The sequence below is a fragment of the Leuresthes tenuis genome, unplaced genomic scaffold, assembly GCF_036924035.1.
Source record: "Leuresthes tenuis unplaced genomic scaffold, fLeuTen1.0.hap1 SCAF_15, whole genome shotgun sequence".
Taxonomy (NCBI): Eukaryota; Metazoa; Chordata; class Actinopteri; order Atheriniformes; family Atherinopsidae; genus Leuresthes; species Leuresthes tenuis.
Genome location: NW_027325369.1, coordinates 956,666 through 981,686, shown reverse-complemented (window position 1 = coordinate 981,686; position 25,021 = coordinate 956,666). Strand labels below are relative to the sequence as shown.

Sequence of the window (25,021 nt, the reverse complement as noted above, 5' to 3'; positions counted from 1 at the left end):
AGATAAGATAAGATAGAACTTTGATTCCTTTGGGTGGTTCACACAGGCCTGCCTGTCAAATCGAACTAGTTGACCTATGTTTCAGCACACTGAAAAGCCGCCATTGACTGTTGTCGTGTCAGTGTTTGAATGTTTCAGTTTAGTTTTTCTGTCTGGAAAAATGGTTTACATTTGATTTAGTCTGAACTCTAAACCGTCTCCAGGGCAGATCGTGTGTTCAGCATCAGTTACCACGGTGATTGACTTAGGTAAAAGAAAGACACTGTGGCACTTAAAACTCTCACTTTTGTCTCAAAATCCTCACTAAAAGCAGCTGTCCAGCATGCGACATGAGCTGTTGTGTTAGTTCATTGCCACCCGCGTTATTAGATGATTTTACTCATTTTCTGACACCATTAGTAAATTATTGCAGCTTAGCTTTGGTCACAACTAATGTTACTGTTGCTGGAACCAATAATAGGATTAATAATGCAGACAGCACTGATTTAAAGAACATGTGGGGATGTAATAGAGGTGAAGTTTAGTTTCAGATTATTTAATGCAGCAGGTCAATATGATGAAACTCCTGAGTAAAAGCTGAATTCAGCTTTGGTTGAGTATGTTAAACCTTTTAGAGGCTGACAGGAAGGTGTAGGCAGGTGACAGCAGCTGGGTCCTCACGAAGAGGTTCTGAATGATTGATTGGTCGCAGCTGGGCAGCTCTCCGGCTGCAGAACCAGGTATAGAGGATCCCAGATCAGGTCCTGTGGTTGTGGACTCATGGATGAGTCAGCGTTGGAGCGTTACTTTGATGATTCCATAGCAAATGTGAGTACAAACTTTAATATTTGAATGGATAAAACTTCACTGAAGGGGTGTCTTATGTCTAGAGTTTACAGCTGGAGTTACTGATTATCTGCTCCTGATTAACATGCTACGAGCCTTTATTCAGGCAATACTTTAATAAAATCGGTTTGAAATGAAAAGTTTCACATGAAGACTTTTGTTGTTTTACTCCAACTGGTTCAGTATGAAGTTTTCTTCTTTAGTTGATTCAATTATTGTTTTTATTTCGCTGTAAAAACAATAAAAAAACTCCCAGGATGGAGGGTTTGTTTCCATAGTTATTTATTATGTTTTAATGTATGCAGTGTGGGCCAATATATGTTATCCTTTTAGCTATGAAAACCAAAACCCTGTTTGATCTGTGATAGATGCCCCCTATTTTATCGCATTTCTAGTCCTATAGAGATCATACAGTGAAAGGTGACAAATATCCAGGACAAGTACAGAGGACTTAGCTGTCGCTCCGGCTTCCTTTAAGGCTTCTGTCACAGCGGTTTCAGTGGAGTGTCCACTTTTAAACCCAGATTTGTTTGGAACAAGGAGGTTGTTATACAGGGGAAACCCAGGAGTCGCACCTTCTTTTGAGGCCAGGTGAAAAACAGGTTGTCGAGTAGTAATAAGGTGGTCAAAGGGATAATTATAATAAAACGCAAACCAACAAGGATGAATGAAGCCCAGCATGGAGAAGTAGGAGCTGTAAAACATCATCTGGTCTGTGTCTTCCTGCAGGATTTTCTGTTGGAGGAGGCGCTTGACCTTCCAAATCCCCCCCAACATGCTCCCGCCGCCTTGGTGCAGCACAGACCCAACCCATCCGCGGAGTCTGGGAGGAGTAACAAGTCGGGTGAGGAGTTCGACCTCAGCTTCCTGCCTGATGAGCTCGGCACTCAAGAGCCAGGTTATGGCAACACAGGTGCTGGGTCTGATGCAGGTAATCAGATTGGACTCAATGTAACAAAAAAAAAAAAAAATTTTTAGGCTTCTAAAGGTCTAGGAGAGGACAAAGGCCTAGGTTTGAAGGATGGTCCATCGTTTGTTATACTCGGACTCCATTAAAGCCTGAAAAGTTGACAGAACTGATGCTGCTACTGCCACATTACTGTAGAAATACAATGGTTTACATATGGGCTGAGTTAGGATATACTAAAAGTAAAATTCTCTCGGCCCTCCTCGTCTTTTTGCCAAAGAAAACAATTAAAGAATTTAGAAAAATCACTTTCCAAGTTTATTTGGCATGGCAAAAACCCAGACAGAAGCTTAAGATGTTAAAGGGACATGGGTGGATGCCTAATTGGATGTTTTACAAGTGGGTCTGTTATGCACTCTACCTCCATCTATGGCTCCCTGACTTACTCCTTATGGAGCCTGGTCACTTGTAATGCTAAAAAAACATATTAAGTGCAGTCCTACTATACATAATACAGTCACTTGGGCAAGATGTAACCAAATATCTGGGTAGAATGAATGCGAAATTCTTGTTGACTTGCCCAGAATCCTGTCTTCGTTGTCAGTGTTAGCTTTGCTGTATTCTCCTCTTTTTGCTTTTTAACAATGTGGAGAGGTTTCTTTCTTTTGCAACAAAACATTTCTGTACTTTCTACCCATTACTGGTTACATTCCCCACATGAAATGGGGACATGGGGCAGCACAAACTTAAAAAAATAAGAACTTACAGCCTGTGAATGCCTCTAACATTTGCATCATGTCAACATTTCCAGCTGCAGCAGCAAAAAGTCAAACTGAAGCTCTGGATGTGTCCCAGGACAGTGGCATCGGTCTGGACTTCAGCTCGCAGGATTCAACTGCAGCTCAGCTCAACAAGGGCATGTTACCCCCGGGGACCGGGGCCTCTCCCTTCTGTCCTATGACCCCAATGACACCAATGACCCCAATGACACCTGTTACTGAGAAATCAGGAATCATCCCACAGTTGCAGTAAGTTTTAATGATTTCAGAAACTATCTTGATATTTTAACTCTGAATAATGCAAAAACAAATCTGCGTTGTAGCTTCACAAATTTTGTATATATCAGCCACTTTGAAGACGAGTGATCTTAAAATAATCACCACGTAAATAAACTTGGGTCTCAAATGGTAAGCCATGCAGGGGTTTGAGCTGAAGACGCTGGTACAGCTAAGTTCTCCTTGGCTGTGTTTGGTGATGCTGAGCCATCCACAGACGGTTCAGGATCAGCATCAAGTTGTTCTGCTGCAGTTGGATCAGAAACACTTCACGTGATGCAACAACAGCTTTTCATGCAGATTAGAATTAAAAACAAAGGTTTTATTTATTTTAAGTCATTAGATGAGTCACTTTATTGTTGAGGCGAGCCTTGTGCTGCCAACTTTTTCCTTGGCAGTGCCACAGCAACATCAGATCTTTGGCTGGTTATCGATCACTGTTATTGATCACTGTTATTGATCACTGTTACCTTGCCTGCATGCTTTGACCTCAGGGCCCAGACCAGCTTTGATGCTCTCACTTTTCTTCTGAATATTGTTTTGTAATAATGTTCTTTGCTCTGAGCAGCTTTTGAATATTAGCCAAATTGTTGAGGATCCTTTTTGTTTTTCCTTTGACATAATTTAGGCCTTTAATCCTGAAGTTCAAAGCGCTGTGCTTCACCTTGCTTAGAGCAGCTCTGCCTTCAGTTTATGCTGTTTTAGTTAGTTGGTGGGTTTGAAGTAATCAGCTGTTTCATCCTTTCCATTCTGGAACTAATGTTGCCACAGTAACGGTTCCTTGGTAACGCAGAATGTTGGAGTGGAAGTGAATGCTTTGTTGCCGTGGTTACGAGACATTTTCTTGTGCCGGTAGGCCTACGTGTTGTTGTTTTGGACACTGGGACAGAGTATGTCGCAGCAGGTCAGTGAATGAGGTCACAGAGACTGAGAGACCTGTTACTTCCTGGGTTCAGTGAGGAAAAACAGACTACAGGTGGATACCGCTCCAGTAGGATTCAAAATTGACACGGGAGCCGATGTCACTGTCATAAGTGAGGACACACTTCACATACTCACCCCTAAGAACTGGAACCACCTGACATTCGTCTGGACAGCCCTGGAGGTGAGCTGCTGTGTCTGGGCTGCTTTGATCCAACAGTCGGTCACTAAGGAAGAGATTTCCCGTTCCCAGCCTACGTAGTACGTGGACACACAGTCGACTATATCCTCAGCCGGGCCCTGTCAGTAAGAATGAACCTGGTGAGGCGAGTAGATGAGTTAAAATGCATCATCAGCCATCTACAAACCCACAGGGAACTTGGCACTGAGATGATGCATCAGTGCCCTTTCCCATGTTACAGAAGGTGAAAGTGGAAATGCAGAGGATGGAGAAAGATGGGGTCATAGAGCTGCTGAATGGTGGCTCCCATGGTGCCAGTCCTGAAGAAGAACACAGGCTCAGCCAGAATCTGCATTGACCTGACAAAGCTAAATAAGTGAATCAAAAGAGAACACAACATCCTGCCTACCTAAGACGAGATAACAGCCAAGCTGAGCGGTGCAACTGTGTTTTCCTCTCTTGATACTGCCGGTGGATTCTGGAAAGTGCCTCTGCATCCAGGCAGCTGTAAGCTGACAACATTCATAACACACTTTAGCAGATACTGTTTCAAGAGGTTACCTTTTGGCATAACAAGTGCACCCGAGATCTTCCAGCGGGAGACTCTAGAAGGACTGGAAGGCGTGGCAGTCTTCACGGATGACATCCTTAACTGTGGGACCTCGATGGAGCAACATGACGTCCGACTCGAAGGTGCTGCAGCGTGTTTAGTTGGCAGGAATAAGACTCAACGAGGAGAAATCAACACACTGCAAGGAGCAGTGTTGGGGTGGAACCGCTGCCATCTCCGGGTAAATCTGTCTTCACAACCTGCCCAAGACACCCGACTTTCATCAGCTGAGAGTACAGAAGTGATTTCCAGTAGTTGTATTTTAATTTCCATGCTAAAGTGTGGCCCTGCCCAGGTATCCACCGGGCCTCTCGCTCCACCCTGCAGAGGCTGGCCTCGGTCACGCTGAGGGTCAGTTTCCTGGTGGTCAGCTGTTTGCATAATGACTGAGCTCATCACAGGTCCAGCATGCTCCTGTGGGTCTTTGCACACCTGGTGTGGTTCCTCTTAGGCCCCTGAAGGCTGATACAGATGGGACCCCCTGAAGTTTCTGGTTTTCACTTCCTTCATTCTTTGTGTGGTGTTTATGGCTGGATTCACAGTCTCTGGCTCTCCCTCCGAGGCCTTTGTTCTGCTTACAACGCTCTGCAGATCGCAGCTCAAAAAGCATTGAATTCACTTCCAAATGTTCTGTGGTTCAACATCCATCATTTTCCGTTGCTGCCCCCAGGCTCTGGAATAAGCTCCCCCCCCCGAGATGCGTCTTATTTTTGACCTGGGCCTCTTTAAATCTAGGCTGAAAACATATTTATTTCAGATGGCTTTTAATACCCAGTAGTATGGTGACTCTTTTATATCTTATTCAATTTTGCTGTATTTTATTTTATTGCGTTTACTGTTATTTTATTTTGTAATTATTATCTGCTGTAAAGCACTTTGGTACACCGAAATGGATTGTTGTAAAGGGCTGTATAAATAAATTACATTTACATCCAATCACTGCTGGACAAATGTTCAAAATGTGGTGTGAGCCCCCAAAACTGCTCAGACCGCTCCGTCTGTTCAGAAGAAGCTGGTTCTGCTCCCTGATCCATGCTGAGCAGCTCTGTGAGGTCGAGAGTCTGCCACGGCACATAAAGTCCTGGGCTGAGATTAAAACGTCGGCCTGAAACGTTGTCTGGCAGAGAGTATATATGTCAATATAAAATCAGTATTTTACTTTAATTCTTCTTGTTGTTGTTGAAGTAAACTCGTAAAATTTGATTTATCATGATTAGTTAAATGTTGAAGCTGTTAAATCGCTGGTAGTGCTTTAAACTGGTTCAAGTTCTATCTCGAGGACATTAATCTAATTGATATTTATCTACAGGGTTAGAAACTGCTAACGGTATTAACATATTGTTCATCTTGTGCAGCTCTCTGGTCACTGCAGCTGCCTGTAAATGTCTCTGAGTTTTCCTCTTTCAGAAAGCCATCAGTGACTCATTTTATATCACTCATTTTATTGCTGTTTTTCTGTTAATAATCTAACTCACTTTAAACCTTTCAGTAAAGCACTTTGCTGCTCTGTTAAGAGAATCTTCTGCAGTTTAATAGTTAAACGGTTTAATAAGATAAAATATGAATACTGATGATAAATATTAACTAACTGGTGAAAACATCTGTCTCTTTACAGGTTCTCAGCAGATTTAATAAGCTATAACTAATATAAATGCTGTAATCTCTGATTAATATGATATCAGTTCCTTTAAGATAAGGGAAGTTAATCAGTCAGATGTAATGAAAGCCATCAATAAGTTAAATTGTACATTTTCTGGTAAAACCTGTGATGCTGTTGCAGAAGAGCTAACCTCAGATTTAGAAACCATCAGGTGATTAAACGGCATCTGCGCCCGAATGTCAGACTGAAAGGTGATCTCACTGAGCAAGAAGCAGAGCAGAAATATTTAGATCAACTACATTTAAAATTATCTCTAAACAATAAAGGTTAACCTTTGCTGCTTTAAAATGATTACGAACTGTAACCCCCCCCTAAATTGTTCTAAATTGTAAATGGTGGAGGAGTCTAATGTTAATTAGTCTTTGTGGAAGAATGTCTTCCCTTTTTTATAAAGACCTTTTTTGGTCAGGATGTATAATGAAGGGGGTTATCTTTTCTAATCTTCTAGCAAGAGCTTTACAGATTATCTTTAGATCTGCGTTTAGTAAGGATGTCGGGTGGTAGCTGGATGGGAGTGTGGGGTCTTTGCCTGGCTTCAAAAGTAGGCTGGTGTTGATAGAGTTCATGTTTGGAACTAATGCATTATTCTCATTAATTTGCAATGCCATTTTATAAAATGTTGGAGCCACTGTAGACCAAAGTCTGACCGTCTGGACCTGGGGCTTTATTACAAGACACATGTTGGAGGGCTTCATGGAGTTCTCCTACTGAGGTGAATCCAAAGCCGTGGCCTGCGTGATGTAGATTTGGAAGGCCGACATTACTGAGAAACTGGTGAATGCTGTTGTCTAATGGGTCAATTTGTGATGAGTATAATTTCTGGTAAAAGTTTTAAGTTGGTTAGCCAGATATCTCCCTGGGGAAGCACCATACCCATCCTGTGATTTTTAATTCTGATTCCTTTTGGATTCTTTAACTTATGTAATGAAAATAAGAGATTATTTTGCCTCTCATTACTGCTTTTCCTGCTTGCCGATATTCCAGGTACGTCATTATTTTCCAAATCTGTAGTCCCATTTATTTATTTTAAAAGAATAAAATCATTAATTAATTATGTATTCAATCTCCAATTTCTAGATGATGGTGTGGTTCAGAATGATGGAAACTGGTGCATGGTCACTGATAGGGATGTGATGGATTTCTGTTTCTGGGATATAACTTAAAAGAAAGCTGCTACTAGGAAATAATCTAATCTAGAATATGAGTGTTGTACTGGCTAGAAAAATATGTAATCTAAGAGTTAGGTGTTGGGAGTGCCAAGTATCACAAGGAACAAAATGATACATTTAGTGTTTAACAATATTTGGGGAGGAGGAGAGGGAAGTCAACATTTGGACCATATATATATTAGCAATGCAAAACTTCATATCTTGAACAGATATCATAAATCTACCTGCAGGGTCTATAATTGTGCTGTTTTGTCTGTGTGGGCACTTCTGAAGTGCACTTAAATTTCACAGGCTGCTGTTTTCCCAATTACTGTCCAAATTCAGACACTCGGCACCTCTGTGCTCAACAGTTTCCTGAATAATTTCAGCAGCCCCCCTGCACAGAGGAAATAAGAGGCTCTGAGGGTCAGCCCACCAGCTTCTCCTGTGTTCTTAATCTGAAGGAACCCCAGAAGCTGTCACACTGAACCCCGACAGCAAACATCTGCTGCTTTAAATGGTTAGAGGAAAACATACCTGCTGCAGCTTTCACAGCTGATCTCAGCTGCAGGGCACAGAGGACTCACTCAGCAGGGTTCCAGAAGTCAGACTCATGTTGTCGGGGTTTACATCGTATTGTGGAGAAAAGAGGAGTCACTTTGGCAGCCTCTTATGGGGAATTTATTAACACGAAGAGCATAGAAGCAATATGGCAAGGCAGCATAAGAGGAACTGGTAGATTGTGAAATCCTCTTATACATTCTGTGCGTATGTGGCCAAAACCCAATTTGTGTCTGAGAATGTCACAACTTCTTCTGTTATCACCTTGACAGAGAACATTTTGACCCTAAACAATATATGGTGTGAGCAGACTCACCACATCACTCGCAAGAGGCGAACCCAGTTGGGTTCCCCCTGGAGCAGGAACTGGAGGAGGCGAGCCCAGTTGGGTTCCCCCTGGAGCAGGAACTGGAGGAAGCGAGCCCGGCTGGGTTCCCCCTGGAGCAGGAACTGGAGGAAGCGAGCCCGGCTGGGTTCCCCCTGGAGCAGGATCAGGAACTGGAAGAAGCGAGCCGGGCTGGGCTCCCCCTGGATCAGGAACTGGAGGAAGCGAGCCCGGCTGGGTTCCCCCTGGAGCAGGATCAGGAACTGGAAGAAGCAAGCCCAGCTGGGCTCCCCCTGGATCAGGAACTGGAGGAAGCGAGCCGGGCTGGGCTCCCCCTGGAGCAGGAGCAGGAACTGGAGGAAGCGAGCCCAGTTGGGTTCCCCCTGGAGCAGGATCAGGAACTGGAGGAAGCGAGCCCAGTTGGGTTCCCCCTGGAGCAGGATCAGGAACTGGAGGAAGCGAGCACAGCTGGGTTCCCGCTGAAGCAGGAGCAGGAACTGGAGGAAGCGAGCCCGGCTGGGCTCCCCCTGGAGCAGGAACTGGAGGAAGCGAGCCCGGCTGGGTTCCCCCTGGAGCAGGATCAGGAACTGGAAGAAGCGAGCCCAGCTGGGCTCCCCCTGGATCAGGAACTGGAAGAAGCGAGCCCGGCTGGGCTCCCCCTGGATCAGGAACTGGAGGAAGCGAGCCCGGCTGGGTTCCCCCTGGAGCAGGATCAGGAACTGGAAGAAGCGAGCCGGGCTGGGCTCCCCCTGGAGCAGGATCAGGAACTGGAAGAAGCGAGCCGGGCTGGGCTCCCCCTGGATCAGGAACTGGAGGAAGCGAGCCCGGCTGGGTTCCCCCTGGAGCAGGATCAGGAACTGGAAGAAGCAAGCCCAGCTGGGCTCCCCCTGGATCAGGAACTGGAAGAAGCGAGCCGGGCTGGGCTCCCCCTGGAGCAGGAGCAGGAACTGGAGGAAGCGAGCCCAGTTGGGTTCCCCCTGGAGCAGGATCAGGAACTGGAGGAAGCGAGCCCAGTTGGGTTCCCCCTGGAGCAGGATCAGGAACTGGAGGAAGCGAGCACAGCTGGGTTCCCGCTGAAGCAGGAGCAGGAACTGGAGGAAGCGAGCCCGGCTGGGCTCCCCCTGGAGCAGGATCAGGAACTGGAGGAAGCGAGCCTGGCTGGGCTCCCCCTGGATCAGGATCAGGAACTGGAGGAAGCGAGCCCGGCTGGGCTCCCCCTGGAGCAGGAACTGGAGGAAGCGAGCCCGGCTGGGTTCCCCCTGGATCAGGAAGAAGCAAGCCCGGCTGGGCTCCCCCTGGAGCAGGAACTGGAGGAAGCGAGCCCAGCTGGGTTCCCGCTGAAGCAGGATCAGGAACTGGAGGAAGCGAGCCCAGCTGGGTTCCCGCTGAAGCAGGATCAGGAACTGGAGGAAGCGAGCCTGGCTAGGCTCCCCCTGGATCAGGAAGAAGCAAGCCCGGCTAGGCTCCCCCTGGAGCAGGATCAGGAACTGGAGGAAGCGAGCCCGGCTGGGCTCCCCCTGGATCAGGATCAGGAACTGGAGGAAGCGAGCCCGGCTGGGCTCCCCCTGGAGCAGGATCAGGAACTGGAGGAAGCGAGCCCGGCTGGGCTCCCCCTGGAGCAGGAACTGGAGGAAGCGAGCCCGGCTGGGCTCCCCCTGGATCAGGAAGAAGCGAGCCCGGCTGGGCTCCCCCTGGATCAGGAACTGGAAGAAGCGAGCCCGGCTGGGCTCCCCCTGGAGCAGGATCAGGAACTGGAGGAAGCGAGCCCGGCTGGGCTCCCCCTGGATCAGGAAGAAGCGAGCCCGGCTGGGCTCCCCCTGGATCAGGAAGAAGCAAGCCCGGCTGGGCTCCCCCTGGATCAGGAACTGGAGGAAGCGAGCCCGGCTGGGTTCCCCCTGGAGCAGGATCAGGAACTGGAAGAAGCAAGCCCAGCTGGGCTCCCCCTGGATCAGGAACTGGAGGAAGCGAGTCCGGCTGGGTTCCCCCTGGAGCAGGATCAGGAACTGGAAGAAGCGAGCCCAGCTGGGCTCCCCCTGGAGCAGGAGCAGGAACTGGAGGAAGCGAGCACAGCTGGGTTCCCGCTGAAGCAGGAACTGGAGGAAGCGAGCCCGGCTAGGCTCCCCCTGGAGCAGGATCAGGAACTGGAGGAAGCGAGCCCGGCTGGGCTCCCCCTGGAGCAGGATCAGGAACTGGAGGAAGCGAGCCTGGCTGGGCTCCCCCTGGATCAGGATCAGGAACTGGAGGAAGCGAGCCCGGCTGGGCTCCCCCTGGAGCAGGAACTGGAGGAAGCGAGCCCGGCTGGGTTCCCCCTGGATCAGGAAGAAGCAAGCCCGGCTGGGCTCCCCCTGGAGCAGGAACTGGAGGAAGCGAGCCCAGCTGGGTTCCCGCTGAAGCAGGATCAGGAACTGGAGGAAGCGAGCCTGGCTAGGCTCCCCCTGGATCAGGAAGAAGCAAGCCCGGCTGGGCTCCCCCTGGAGCAGGATCAGAAACTGGAAGAAGCGAGCCCTGCTGGGCTCCCCCTGGATCAGGAACTGGAGGAAGCGAGTCCGGCTGGGTTCCCCCTGGAGCAGGATCAGGAACTGGAGGAAGCGAGCCCGGCTGGGCTCCCCCTGGAGCAGGAGCAGGAACTGGAGGAAGCGAGCCCGGCTGGGCTCCCCCTGGAGCAGGATCAGGAACTGGAGGAAGCGAGCCCGGCTGGGCTCCCCCTGGAGCAGGATCAGGAACTGGAGGAAGCGAGCCCGGCTGGGCTCCCCCTGGATCAGGAAGAAGCAAGCCCGGCTGGGCTCCCCCTGGATCAGGAACTGGAGGAAGCGAGTCCGGCTGGGTTCCCCCTGGAGCAGGATCAGGAACTGGAAGAAGCGAGCCCAGCTGGGCTCCCCCTGGAGCAGGAGCAGGAACTGGAGGAAGCGAGCCCGGCTGGGCTCCCCCTGGAGCAGGATCAGGAACTGGAGGAAGCGAGCCTGGCTGGGCTCCCCCTGGAGCAGGAACTGGAGGAAGCGAGCCCGGCTGGGCTCCCCCTGGAGCAGGAACTGGAGGAAGCGAGCCCGGCTGGGTTCCCCCTGGAGCAGGAGCAGGAACTGGAGGAAGCGAGCCCGGCTGGGCTCCCCCTGGAGCAGGAACTGGAGGAAGCGAGCCCGGCTGGGTTCCCCCTGGATCAGGAAGAAGCAAGCCCGGCTGGGCTCCCCCTGGAGCAGGAACTGGAGGAAGCGAGCCCAGCTGGGTTCCCGCTGAAGCAGGATCAGGAACTGGAGGAAGCGAGCCTGGCTAGGCTCCCCCTGGATCAGGAAGAAGCAAGCCCGGCTGGGCTCCCCCTGGAGCAGGATCAGAAACTGGAAGAAGCGAGCCCTGCTGGGCTCCCCCTGGATCAGGAACTGGAGGAAGCGAGTCCGGCTGGGTTCCCCCTGGAGCAGGATCAGGAACTGGAGGAAGCGAGCCCGGCTGGGCTCCCCCTGGAGCAGGAGCAGGAACTGGAGGAAGCGAGCCCGGCTGGGCTCCCCCTGGAGCAGGATCAGGAACTGGAGGAAGCGAGCCCGGCTGGGCTCCCCCTGGATCAGGAAGAAGCAAGCCCGGCTGGGCTCCCCCTGGATCAGGAACTGGAGGAAGCGAGTCCGGCTGGGTTCCCCCTGGAGCAGGATCAGGAACTGGAAGAAGCGAGCCCAGCTGGGCTCCCCCTGGAGCAGGAGCAGGAACTGGAGGAAGCGAGCCCGGCTGGGCTCCCCCTGGAGCAGGATCAGGAACTGGAGGAAGCGAGCCTGGCTGGGCTCCCCCTGGAGCAGGAACTGGAGGAAGCGAGCCCGGCTGGGCTCCCCCTGGAGCAGGAACTGGAGGAAGCGAGCCCGGCTGGGTTCCCCCTGGAGCAGGAGCAGGAACTGGAGGAAGCGAGCCCGGCTGGGCTCCCCCTGGAGCAGGAACTGGAGGAAGCGAGCCCGGCTGGGTTCCCCCTGGATCAGGAAGAAGCAAGCCCGGCTGGGCTCCCCCTGGAGCAGGAACTGGAGGAAGCGAGCCCAGCTGGGTTCCCGCTGAAGCAGGATCAGGAACTGGAGGAAGCGAGCCCGGCTGGGTTCCCCCTGGAGCAGGAGCAGGAACTGGAGGAAGCGAGCCCGGCTGGGCTCCCCCTGGAGCAGGAACTGGAGGAAGCGAGCCCGGCTGGGCTCCCCCTGGAGCAGGAACTGGAGGAAGCGAGCCCGGCTGGGTTCCCCCTGGATCAGGAAGAAGCAAGCCCGGCTGGGCTCCCCCTGGAGCAGGATCAGGAACTGGAAGAAGCGAGCCCAGCTGGGCTCCCCCTGGAGCAGGAGCAGGAACTGGAGGAAGCGAGCCCGGCTGGGCTCCCCCTGGAGCAGGATCAGGAACTGGAGGAAGCGAGCCCGGCTGGGCTCCCCCTGGATCAGGAAGAAGCAAGCCCGGCTGGGCTCCCCCTGGATCAGGAACTGGAGGAAGCGAGTCCGGCTGGGTTCCCCCTGGAGCAGGATCAGGAACTGGAAGAAGCGAGCCCAGCTGGGCTCCCCCTGGAGCAGGAGCAGGAACTGGAGGAAGCGAGCCCGGCTGGGCTCCCCCTGGAGCAGGAACTGGAGGAAGCGAGCCCGGCTGGGTTCCCCCTGGATCAGGAAGAAGCAAGCCCGGCTGGGCTCCCCCTGGATCAGGAACTGGAGGAGGAGGTGGCGAGCCCGGCTGTACAGGCTAGCTGTTGAAACTGCGACTCTGGACATTGTGGCTGTGCGAAGGACACGTCTCTCCTCCTCCTCCTAACATATCTCTCTGTAATATCCATTCCAGTGTACTAGTCCCTTTCCGACTTGGCTGTCATCCGACTAAAACATTCAAAAAGTGTTCTCTCCTCCTCAGTGTTATAGACGGGGGTCGGAGGCTGAGGCGCGCTGGAGGTGGCGGGGTGTCAGGGGACGAGGAGACTGGAGAGGCAAACGGTGAGACAAAGGTGGAAGCATATATGGTGGCAACCTGCGCAGTCTCCAGCCCAAATATCTCCACCATGGCTGTATGGTGCACCACTTTAGCCACCTCCCACAGCAAAACAGGAAACATATGCAGGAAGCACATACTTCTAGCATGAACTCCTGATCGTTTGCATGTTTACCATTGTAACAAAGAAGCATAACTGCCAAACTAGCTGGTGTAGATGCGTTATTTGCCGTCAAATGGCCGCAGTGGAGCAGGGCTCCGCCATCAAGTATGGCTTGATTGTTTGCTGTCAGTACTTTGAGTTTTTAAACTTGACTAACCCTGGTCTTGTGTGACAAGGGCCAATTTTGCATTTTTTTTACTGAGTTACCTCTGACTTTCTCTTCTTTGGTGCCTGTCTGTTGCACTCGTCATCTCTTCTGCTCTGTTCTGCTTCTCCCCTCTCTGTTGTCTTGATCATCAGTGTATACTAACCAACTTTTAAATAATTTTGATGGTTAAATGCAATGATTACGTATAAATTCGCTGTGTACATTAGTTTAACCAGTTATACCACAAAAGTAAATGATTAATGTACTGCCATAGGAGCCAAATTGCCATTACTCACAGTTCTAAATGGGCTGACAATCATAACATTACGACACTACTGGATACGAGCAACAGGCCAATATTAAATGCAGCTACAGATTCAGTCAGCATTCTATAGCTATAGTATTTGTTACTGACTGCAGTGTAAGCAGTGAATTCTGTGCCATCTCAATACAAGTTACATGGATTGTTAACCTCAGTATCACCAATCATATCTTGAAAAAAATGGATATACACATTTTAATAATACACAAATGGATACATAAAAATTATACAAAAAACCCTCTCAGCATTTTCTCATCTCGGGTTTTTTTTTTTTACCATCTATAAAAAATTCACTATTCAGTGAACACACTTTTTAAAAAAAAAAAAAAATAAATTTCACCTGAAGTATACTGTTATGTCTGCAATAAATAACACTTCCTAGATCCCACTGAATGAAATATTCAAGTTGAAAATCATTATTCATTACTTAGTGGAATGCGTTGAGAACAAAATGTTAATGTTAAAAATGTTAATTTAAAAAAAAAGAATTAAAAACATAAAAAGGCTCCAAAGAAACCCTTTCCTGTCTACATACTGATGGAGATGGAATCTACAATGCCACTGGTTGTAACTGAGTTCCAGAAACCAATCCTCTACAAACAAGAGATTAGACACTTAAACACAGAGTGAATGTTATTCAAATGTGTCTCAACATAAAAAGGAAAAAAACCCAACCGAATAATTAGGACACCTGTTCAAAATATTGCATCTTCTGAGATGATCACAATAGACTACTTACATTTAGAGGTTTTTACTAGAGTGCATAGTCCTCTATGTACTGAGGATAAGCAGAACAAACTCGGTCCATCTTTAGCCTCTTGGCATATTTATTTGATAAAGTGCGAAATGGTCATGGGCGCTCGCCTGGAGTGTGGCAACGTCATGTCGTATGTATCGTAAACTCTATACAATACAGCAGTGCAGTATATCAGTCTACCATTATACAGGGAGTCATAGCGCCTGTAATACACTTAACGCGGTAAGAAAGGTAGGCGAAGTACTGCATAGTAGTTGTTCTGTATCATTTCATTAAGTATGAACAGTCCTATGCGACCAAGGATAGTCGGGGGACAACAGCTAAAAAGGCCTTTTGACTTCAAGTGCTTTGGTTTAACCAGCTAAAGATTAAGATTAGGTTTAAAACTTTCCTTTTTGATAAATCTTACACTTACGGACAGCTCAGGTGACCCTGAAACATCCCTTAGTTATGCTGCTAAGGCCTAGACTGCTGAGGGACCTCCTGCTAATGCACCTCTCCTCACTCTGCTTTCTTTACTCCATTACTCCAGCTATCCCTCTCCACAGTGACACTCTCCAGCTCCTCCTGGAGGATCACAAGACTTTCTTGGGCCAAAAGGGATATATAATCACCTCCAGCGAGTTTTGGGTCTACCCCAGCCAGGGCATCCTCCCAGTTGGGTGTGTCCGGAAAGCCTCACTCGGAAACTGAAACCCAAAGAAGCAACAGGATCCATCCTAACCAGATGCCTGAACCACCTCAGCTCACTCCTTTTGATGCCGAGGAGCAGTGGCTTTACTCCGAGCTTCTTCCGGATGGCCAAGCTCCACACCTCATCTCTAAGGCAGAGCCCGGCCGTCCTCCGAATGAAACCCATTTCAACCAGTTGAACCCATGATCTCGTTCATTAAAGCTGTGTTGTCAGGGGCATTTGTCCCAAGTAGGATCTCCCATAGCAAAATGATCTCGACGGGAAGACCTTGACGGAGCAGTTCAAATTTGCTGTGTCACCTCACTCGGAAACTGAAACCCAAAGAAGCAACAGGATGCAACATGGGCCTATGACTGGCAGGGAGGAAATTCAAGGTTTGGGACACTGTAAGCTTTGTGCAGCAGGCAAAGGCAAACTGGCTCTGGGGAAATGGAACATCAGCTTAATAGCAGGGAACGCACCTTACGCACCAGAGCCTGAGCTGGCGCATAAGGTGGAGTGGTACCAACTCGATACTACCTCTACTAGGCTTATGCAGGGGCTTATGACTCGGTCACTCCGGTCGTCAAAGGATTGTCATCTAGCCGTTCCTACACTCAAGACGATCCAAACTCTTTTCATGTGTCGTTCCACCATCATGGAACACATGAAAGGTACCAGAGCGCTACCAGAACAGGGTCATTCCTATCTTCAAGCAACTCTTGAAGACCCAGCTCTTCAAAGTATCTCCTGCCCCTGCACTTACCCTGTACTTCCCTACCCGTCTACTGCACTTCCCTCTATCCTCTAGTGGTTTTCCTTCTATGTAGCTTATTGTTAGCTTTGATCTTAGCTGCATTGTTATATCCTCATTTGTAAGTGGCTTTCGATAAAAGCGTCTGCCAAATGCATAAACATATAGCTTGGTTCACCTCCACACACAGCATAGGCTCTTGAACCTGGAGAGTGGCTGGGCCCTCTCATGTTCTGGAGTTTTCCAGTGAAAGTGGCATCCGTCGGGTGTAGATGTTAAAGTTCTGAGGGTTCTGACTGGGCGTATGCACCAAACAGAAGCTCAGATTACCTGGCCTTCTTGGAATCTGTTGGTAGAGCCCTTGAGGGGATGCCACCTCAAGGGGGGTGAGTTCAATTGTTCTCCTGAGTGACTTCGATGCCCACGTGTGCAATGGAGTGACCTGGAGAGGTGTGGTAGAGAGGAGTGGCATCCCTGATCTGTTTTTCTTTTTGGACTTTTGTGCTAGTCCAGCACTGTTCATTATGAACACCATATTCAACCATAAGGTGATTCATAGGTGTACCTGGTACCAGGCTACCTTAGGCAAAAGGTTGATCAATTTTGAAACGGTATCATCAGACCTGTGGCCATTTGTCTTGGACACTTGAGGGAAGAGAGAAGTAGAGCTGTCAACTGATCACTACCTGGTGGTCAGTTTGATCCTTTGGTGGACTGCCGGACAGACCTGGGAATGTCCAGTGGAGACCACTGTCAATGAGGTCTTCAACTCACACCTCCGGGAGAATTTTTCTCATCTACCGGGGGAGATTGGGGAACATAGAATCTGAATGGACCATGTTCAGGACCTCCATTATGGATATGGCTTGCAGGAGCTGTGTCCTGAGGGTTGTCTGTGCCTTTTGTCTGTGAATGAAGCCATTCAAGCTTGGTTGTGTCAGGGGTCACCTGAAGCATCTGACAGGTACTGAGGGGCTAAAAGAGCTAAAGCATTGGTGGTTACTGGACATAAAATTTCGAGCATGGGAAGAATTTGAGGCCATGGAGAAGGACTGTTGGTTGGCCTCAAGGATGTTCTGGCAAACCATTTGGCAACTTAAAGGGAAAGTGGGTTCTGTCCCACGTCATGCTAGGCCTGGGTGGAGAACTACTGACCCAAACTGAGAATATCATCAGGTGGTGGAAGAAGCACTGTGAGGAGGATCTCCTTAATCTGGCCAGCATGTCTTCCGTTGAGGAAGACCGTCTGAGGACTTGGGGAAAGATTTGCCCATCACTTTGGCAGAGGTGGCTAAGGTAGTTGAAGTTTCCTGGCAGTCACAGGCGTTGGGTGGATTAGATTCATCCTGAGATGTTTATGAAAAGGAAAATGGCAACCATGAAGAGGCTGCAAAGACATCATCCAAAGCAGGCACCGAAGAGTAAGACGGGTCCTGATGATTCAGTCGAATGCAAAGAACAAAGCCCATGTCATCAACACGCATACCCTACCAGTCATCCGATTTAAAAACCTGGTCAAAGAAGGAGATGGAAGCCACTGATGTCAAGACAAGAAAGCTCCTCATAATGCACAGAGGGTTTAACTCAAGTCGGGCACCATGAGACTGTACACTGAGCAGAATGCCATTTTCTTTCAATCTGAATATCTGTGGTTTACTGACAGGTAAGAGATATAGAGCTGGTAGGCTAGCAGTAACTGAGATGGAAGAAACCCTCTCATGGAGAAGCTCTAACTGACTCAACAAGCCATTATGGTTTTCAGGAAAGAATATAAAAATTGCCCTACCTGGCCTGCATGATAATATTGAGAAGGAGCAAACCTGCTGCTCATGCTAATGAAGACATGGCCATTTTTCTTTGTAGAGCAGACTGCGGAACTGGAAGAGACTTGGATGTGTGGATCCAAATGTATGCTATATAGAATTGAACAGTCTGGTTTATTGACAGAGCATGGTCAAAACCAGGAGATTATTCAGAGCAGTAATCACAATTTAATAAGACTTTAAGTCAAAGGCAGTCTTGCAGCGCAGCAATGATCAAACATCCGGAACCAAGCAGAAATAGCAAGGATAAGACAAAAGGTAAAAATGGGGAAAAGGGCTGGAGTCCATCTCGCAAGGAGTGGCTGTACCAAGAGGAGTACAGTATACAAGGTGAGTAATAACAAGCAGGTCTGTGGCTGGAAGCAAAACAAAGGTGGGCCTGAAAATACTTTTTCAATTAACCTGAATCCATGACAATCGTTTTAGTTATACTCGCTTATAATCAATTAATCAAGTGGACTGGATACACACCTGGCTGTTATAACGAAATAAAGTTGAAGTGACAGTCGTGTTTTGTGAGGTTTGTGCTATATATGCAGTTTTGCTGCAACAGAAATACTGTTCAAAGTTACATAAGCATGGACAAATGTTTTCCCTTAAGTAGAATGTGAACATAACTTTGGCAGAAAAGTTTTCTCTTCTAGAAATCTCAGTCTTTGTGAAACGTGTGCACACAAACCTGATTTCACTCCCTTTTAACCATGAATGGATGCAGAACCCCCCCCTTACTTGTCATTTGCACAGTAAGAGACTGTTTGCACCGCAGCTAAATACACCATCATGGAGGCAACAGGAAGAAGAAGAAGAACAGCTTTACTGAATATAAACTGAGAAACTCAGCAGAGAAGAAGGAAATCCCTTTTATTTCTGTGATCAGGAACAGAACAAAAACTGCTGAGTTAAAAAGTAACAGGTGATCAGCTCTGGAAGGTCAGAGTAAACGACCCTGCAGAGGTAAAAAGAAACGGTGGGATTAGAAACCAGCAGCCCAAAGGCTCACCGGCCTGCAGAGGAGGACCAGCAGCTGCTGCTGTATCTGCAGTGGATGAACACACAGCCTGCAGTGCACCGTCTGTGTGGAGGTGGTCAGGAGGAGACGCTGCTGTACAGATGCATCATGGGATGTTTTCTTAAACAGTCCTGTGGAAGCTGAAGAACAATCTGCTGCCAGAAAACCAGAACCATCTCTGAATATTTGTTCTCTCTCTAAAGTCTCATTGGAGAGGTCTCCCACAGCTGCAGTTATTCACAACAGTTACTGTCAGTTAGAGGATATTTTCATCATTGATGATGGGGAAACAAAATAGGAAGAAAAAAAAATCATACTGAGAAATCTCTGTAAAATTGTTTGTCAAATATTTTGCCTCTTTTACCATTTCCACCTCATATCGGAGTTAATTTGCTTTGAAAATGTTTGTATGCTTGGTCTGAAGGATGCATGAGTTGCACGTATTCTTTATTTTTCAAAGAACAGTTTGTGAGCAGGAAAGGGTGTTTATGCATCAGGCCCCAGGTGCACGAGCAAGAATGAACACTCACTTGTCTGAGACTTATCTTTTAAGCAAATACTATACTTTATCATTTTAATAATAGTGCTTGTTGTTTGTGCAGGAACATTGTTTCCACAGTTAATCTGGGATGCCCCCTGGATCTAAAGTTCATTGCACTGCAAGCCAGAAATGCAGAGTATAATCCAAAGGTACAAGATTATGATGTTAATTTATCAGTTTGGTTTGTCACTTTCAAACTCTTTGATATCTTTTGTGCATGTTGTCGCAGCGCTTTGCAGCGGTCATCATGAGAATCCGCGAGCCACGAACAACGGCGCTAATATTCAGCTCGGGGAAGATGGTCTGCACAGGAGCCAAGAGGTAAGTCGGTTATCCGACTGAAGCGTGATCAGGCTCACAGACACCAGATCACTGGAGCCAAATAATAAAATGCATCCTCAAAGTTCCAGCAGATAAAGTGAAATTACTGTTTTACTACTCCACTTTTTGTCTTTTTAAAAAATAGATTTGTTATCATACAGTTCCAGGTATTAGGTGCCTGTTTAAGCAGCCTATAAACCAGTGATGATTTTATTTTCAGCAGCCAGAAATGAAAATAGATTAAATCTTTTGCAGTCTGTATTGGATTTGTCTCATAAGATATGAGACAAGGACAAGTTATGAACCAAAAAGAGATGGAGAACCCGGCCAAAAGGAACAAAAAGGGTGGACACAGGGCACATAGTGGACCGTCGCACTCTGCGTTTTCCCCACTTACTGAAAAACTAATATAACCTAAAACAAAACTGGACTACCGGCGGTCTCCAACTCAAACTAACATAACAAACTAAAATAAGAAAAACTCTGCCATGTAAGACAGATTTAAGAAAAAGAAACGAGGGTTAACTGTTTAATCAAAAGAGAGCCATCCATGCGGCTGCTGCCTCCCTCCTCTCCCTCTTTATCCTCGACCTGATTACCAATTGCCTACTGGCCTGTGGAGGAGGAATCAAAGGGGAAGGAGAGGGCGGGGAGATAGCAGCACCAACACAAAACACTCTGGGTTTAGCCTTACCTGGCCACACATAACACCCCCACCCTAAGATGGTGAATAAGGAGATTATTCACACATCACTAAAACTAGGGACAGGGTGTCGGCCAGAACATTTCTGGTGCCTTTGATATGATGGACAATAATATTAAAGGACTGCAAAAACCGTGCATCAATCTTTTATTAGAGTTTTTCATCTGGTGAATAAAAACAAGAGGATTGTGGTCCGTTAAAACTTCGCCTGTAGAGCCCACATAAACCTCAAAATGCTTCAATGCTAACACCGGAGACAGGGCCTCTTTCTCAATGGTGGAATACATCTGCTGATGATGGTTAAATTTCTTTGAGAAATAAGAAATGCATGCTGGCAGCTCTCGGACCAGTTATAACGCCTTGTGGCGTGCCATCAGATCAGATTAATGGCTAAATTACAATAAGATTGAGTTATTCTGACTCTTACTAGGTAGGGAAGTGGAAATTGACAATTGTCACGTGGTAGCTGTGGTAAGACCTTATTATCTAACACAACTGTTGGTGCTTTGTTGTTAGACTTTAGAGAGTCTGAACTGAAAGCAGCAACCCTCAAGTTTAACTTGACTTAGGTTAAATGATCTAGATCATATTTCTACAAATTGACCAAAAAAAGGCCTCATATATTATTAAAATTGATACAAGACGCACTCTTGCATACATGGAATACAGTCTTGTTCTGGGCAAACACACACAATCAAATGAAAACCTGTCATCTTTATACTAGAAATACAGCATACTAAAGTTACTATGAGTGAGCACTTGACCAGACTCTTGATTTTTCTTTATCTGAAGAAGAGCCCTCATGCTCAAAATATTACCAAGAGGCAGTAATTCAACAGACGTCCTGTTTTCAGTTGGTTCTAAATTAATTTTCCAATATAAAATGCATTCTTTTGTTATTTCCGGTCTTAGTCCTTACAGTTATACAACGTTCTAGATCAGTCTTTTGTTTTCATGACATCATCAGTCTAACTAATAAAGTTGATGACTCATGATGTAGAAATACAGGACGTTTGTTTCCATTACAGTTTGGTTTCCTGGCTTAAGACCCAGCAGAACTCTTGACAAATTAGTGCCACTATTTTGAAAATGACCTGTTTTTTCTGAATCATTCTGATGTTATTATTCTTTATTGTTAACTCTTGGTATCCTCGTGTGTTTGAACATATGCAGTGAGGAACAGTCGCGACTAGCAGCTCGGAAATACGCACGGGTGGTGCAAAAGCTTGGGTTCCCAGCTCGCTTCCTGGACTTTAAGATCCAGAACATGGTGGCCAGCTGTGACGTTTGTTTCCCGATCAGACTAGAAGGTTTGGTCCTGACCCACCAACAGTTCAGCAGGTACAAATGTAGTCTTTTATACCCAAACCACAGCATAGATTTCAACAAGTACGCTCCACAGACAAAGTCAGGTGGAGCTTGTTACATTCGAACTGGGAAGTCGGGGTCAACAGCCCACCCACTCCCTAGTTAGACTAACCCACTCTCAAGTCTCAGTTTATATATTCTCCATTACTCTTGTTACTCTTTATCTATGAAGAAATTGTTAATTGTTAGAGGACAGGAATTGTTAGAGCCAATAAGAGGTTGACACAAGCAATGTACTGTATACATTTAAGAGCAAGCTATGTGCAAGAGAGAGGTTTAAGGTGCATGAGAGAGAACAAGAGGTTGGACGTTTTGCTCTTATGTGGGGTGGAACAGCTCGACCAAAGCAAAGTGCTTTAACATAAGTACTTAAACATCTTTCATGTGATCAAGGCAGCGATTTGCAGCATTTAATTTGTGACGTTAACATGTGTAATTCCTCTGACTGACTGTGTGAACATTCTCCTCTGCAGTTATGAACCAGAGTTATTTCCAGGCCTCATCTACCGGATGGTGAAGCCTCGCATTGTCCTGCTCATCTTTGTATCTGGGAAGGTGGTTCTGACTGGTAAAGGAAATTAAATGTTTCTATACAGTTTTATAGTGATGTGCCAGCAGAGAAAGACGGTTGCGTACAGATCAATTCCACTTAAAAGTGAAAATAGTGAGGGAAAAAATGGATTTTGGGGGGGGGTGTCGTCACAGGAGTGACTTGTATCATTCTTCGGTGCAGTAGAGCTGAAGAAGCCTCTGACTGAACACACTTCATTGTTTCAACACTCTTATATAAAGAGGGTGTATAGTGTTGTCCACTATGTTGAGCAGCCTTTGCAGCATTCTTCTTTTAACAATCAGCTCCAGAGCAGTCTTCTTTATCAGTTTGTTCAGTTTCTTTGAGTCTCTGGCTCTGATGCTGCTGCCCCAACAGATGCTGCAAAGCAGATGACACTCTCCACCAGAGACATGTAGAAGTTATGAAACCTCTTGGTGCAGACCTGGAGGAAGGACCTAAGCTTCTTAAGAAGTACAGTCTGTTCTGTCCCTTCTTTTAGACAGTCTCGATGTTGCATTCCCAGTCTAATCTAGGTCTAGATGGACTTTCAGGTATCTGCAGTCCTCCATAATGTCCACCTCTTCTCCCAGGATGCAGACAGTGTTTGGCTTATTCCTGGTCCTCTTAAAATCTTCAAGGACAGGACTCTGAGTCGTCCTGGAAGTCTGAGGTGTACAGAGTGAAGAGAAACAGTGAGAGCACAGCCTCCTGTGCTGCTGATCACCTTCTCAGACACACAACCCTTCAGTCTCACAAACTGTTTGTCAGGGAGTCAGTAATCCAGGTGGTTGTGGAGGCATCCACCTGTTTTTTTTTATGCAGCTTCTTACAGAACAGTACAGGCTGAATTGTGTTAAAAGCACTGAAGAAATCAAAGAACATGATCCCCACAGTGCTGCAGCTTCTTACATAACAGTGCAGGCTGAATTGTGTTAAAAGCACTGAAGAAATCAAACAACATGATCCCCACTGTGCCGTCTGCTGTGTTTAGTTCAGAGGGGGATTGCTGAATCAGGTAGATGATGGCATCTGCAACCACAACCACAGAACAATTACCAAAATGTAATTGGGCTAGAGAGAGCATGAAAACTATAGTGTAATTTTTTTCACAGACTGAGTTAGGTTAAAGATATTTTTAGAAGTTTGGAAAAGAGAGGGACACCACCAGGGGTTTGCCGTTCTCACTCGGCTGCCCAGAATGTTAAGAATGAGCAACAAAATTTACAATTAAGTGGAAGTTGAGAGTTCTGCAGGTCAGTTGGACCCAAGAGTGGAAACTGAGACTGCTGATGCAGAATTTCACTTGGATTCAAAGATTTTGGTGACTTTCAGGACTTTATTATTATGGGACAATGTCAGAGTTAAAGGCAGTTTCGAGTTGAGTTGAAAAGCTTTGTGTAATCACATTATGTGTTATTAATACAACAGATTTTCATGTTAGTTATTGACAATATAATTGTATTATAGCACCCTTAGATCCCTGATAAAGTTGTTTTTAATTATTTAATCATGTGTCGTATTCCAGGAGCTAAAGAACGCGCTGAGATCTATGAGGCATTTGAGAACATTTATCCAATCCTGAAAGGCTTCAGGAAGCAGTGAGGACTCTCATAACGCTTGCTGGCCTTAGTTTGTGTGTCTGTGGTGTGTATACGTTTTATTTTGTCATGTCACCAAGTGGAGTAAATTATTATAAGCTTGTTTTATTTTGTAAAATGTTCACCATCCTAAAAGAAAATAAATTATAGGCTGCTAAATCTCTGCACAGGCAAGTTCTAGTCTGAATGAGGTGGGCTTTCTTGATCCTTTTTGACCATTTCCTTTTAAAATATTTTAGAAATTGGTTCTGTTTTGATCATAAGAACGGAAATGACAGCTCAGAACCATAGATTATAACAAGTGGATGTTACCTCCGACCACCCATTTAGTGTGATCTACACCACTGAGATTAGATATTAGAGAACTGAAAATAATTTAATCCATAACACAGATAATATTCAGTCAGTAGAATGATTTTGTGTGATATGGGAAGATGTTGCTAAATGCATTTCTAGAGTATCAAGTTAAAAGTTGAAGAGCTTTGTGTGCCATCGTGTTAGACAGGTTGCAGGCAGAGGCAGAACCGTGGATCTGATATATTTGTGCATGTGTATGCACTTTTATACATAAAATTATGTCTATATTCAGCGTGAACAGTTGCATTCTCTTTGTGGACATATTTTACACTTTCATTACTATAAAGAGCCAGATTTTGTTTGCTTTTTTCCCCCTTAATCTCAGTCACATGCTAATGTTCTGTTCATTAATATATGCATAGTGAATAGAAGTGTCAAGATGAATAGTAGACGAGTTTTCTTTCCTTTTCTAAAGTGGCTTTGGTGGTTTCATGGTAACCACAGTGATGGACACTCATGAGCAGCTAAGCAGTCTTACAATTAGCCTTTCAAGTGGAACAGCAGGAGACCACCAAATGATATTTGTCATGTGAAAGCATGTTCATGTATACCACAATACTTGTTCAATAGTTGTTCTAATTTTCCAAAATTTTACCAACAAAAGATTACAACAAAATATTGAAGGTATCTTTATTAAAATATTGCATTTTTCTTCAATGACCACACAATTCTAAAGCTTCATGTAGGATTTAATAAAAATAAGGAACATGGAACAAACCCATGATGTAGAGACAGAGTGAGGGTGTCTTCTCCCTGCACAAAATCCAATATCCATGTAATCCCGCTGTGCTGTGGGAGAGAAAAGATGGAAGGAAATGAGC

At 46.6% G+C, this 25,021-nt stretch overlaps 2 protein-coding genes across 2 annotated transcripts in view; one reads left to right on the top strand and one right to left on the bottom strand.

Moving 5' to 3' along the window:
- Nucleotides 1-25,021, bottom strand: part of jmjd7 (jumonji domain containing 7) — a 172,935-nt gene that overhangs the window by 10,098 nt on the left and 137,816 nt on the right. The gene's annotated exons all lie outside the window — the stretch shown is intronic.
- tbpl2 (TATA box binding protein like 2) lies at nucleotides 760-23,847 on the top strand. The gene is made up of 8 exons (XM_072365309.1): nucleotides 760-807; nucleotides 1,555-1,738; nucleotides 2,553-2,760; nucleotides 19,362-19,449; nucleotides 19,530-19,621; nucleotides 21,498-21,665; nucleotides 22,166-22,260; nucleotides 23,771-23,847. Exons 1-8 carry the CDS (start codon nucleotides 760-762, stop codon nucleotides 23,845-23,847), a joined length of 960 nt encoding a protein of 319 aa, XP_072221410.1.

Excerpts from the sequence above, each read along its gene's own strand:
- tbpl2 (XM_072365309.1), top strand. The coding sequence starts at position 760 with ATGGATGAGTCAGCGTTGGAGCGTTACTTTGATGATTCCATAGCAAAT. Across the intron at positions 1,739-2,552 it reads GCCAGGTTATGGCAACACAG|CAAAAAGTCAAACTGAAGCT; the intron begins GTGCTGGGTCTG and ends CAGCTGCAGCAG. Across the intron at positions 2,761-19,361 it reads GGAATCATCCCACAGTTGCA|GAACATTGTTTCCACAGTTA; the intron begins GTAAGTTTTAAT and ends TTGTTTGTGCAG.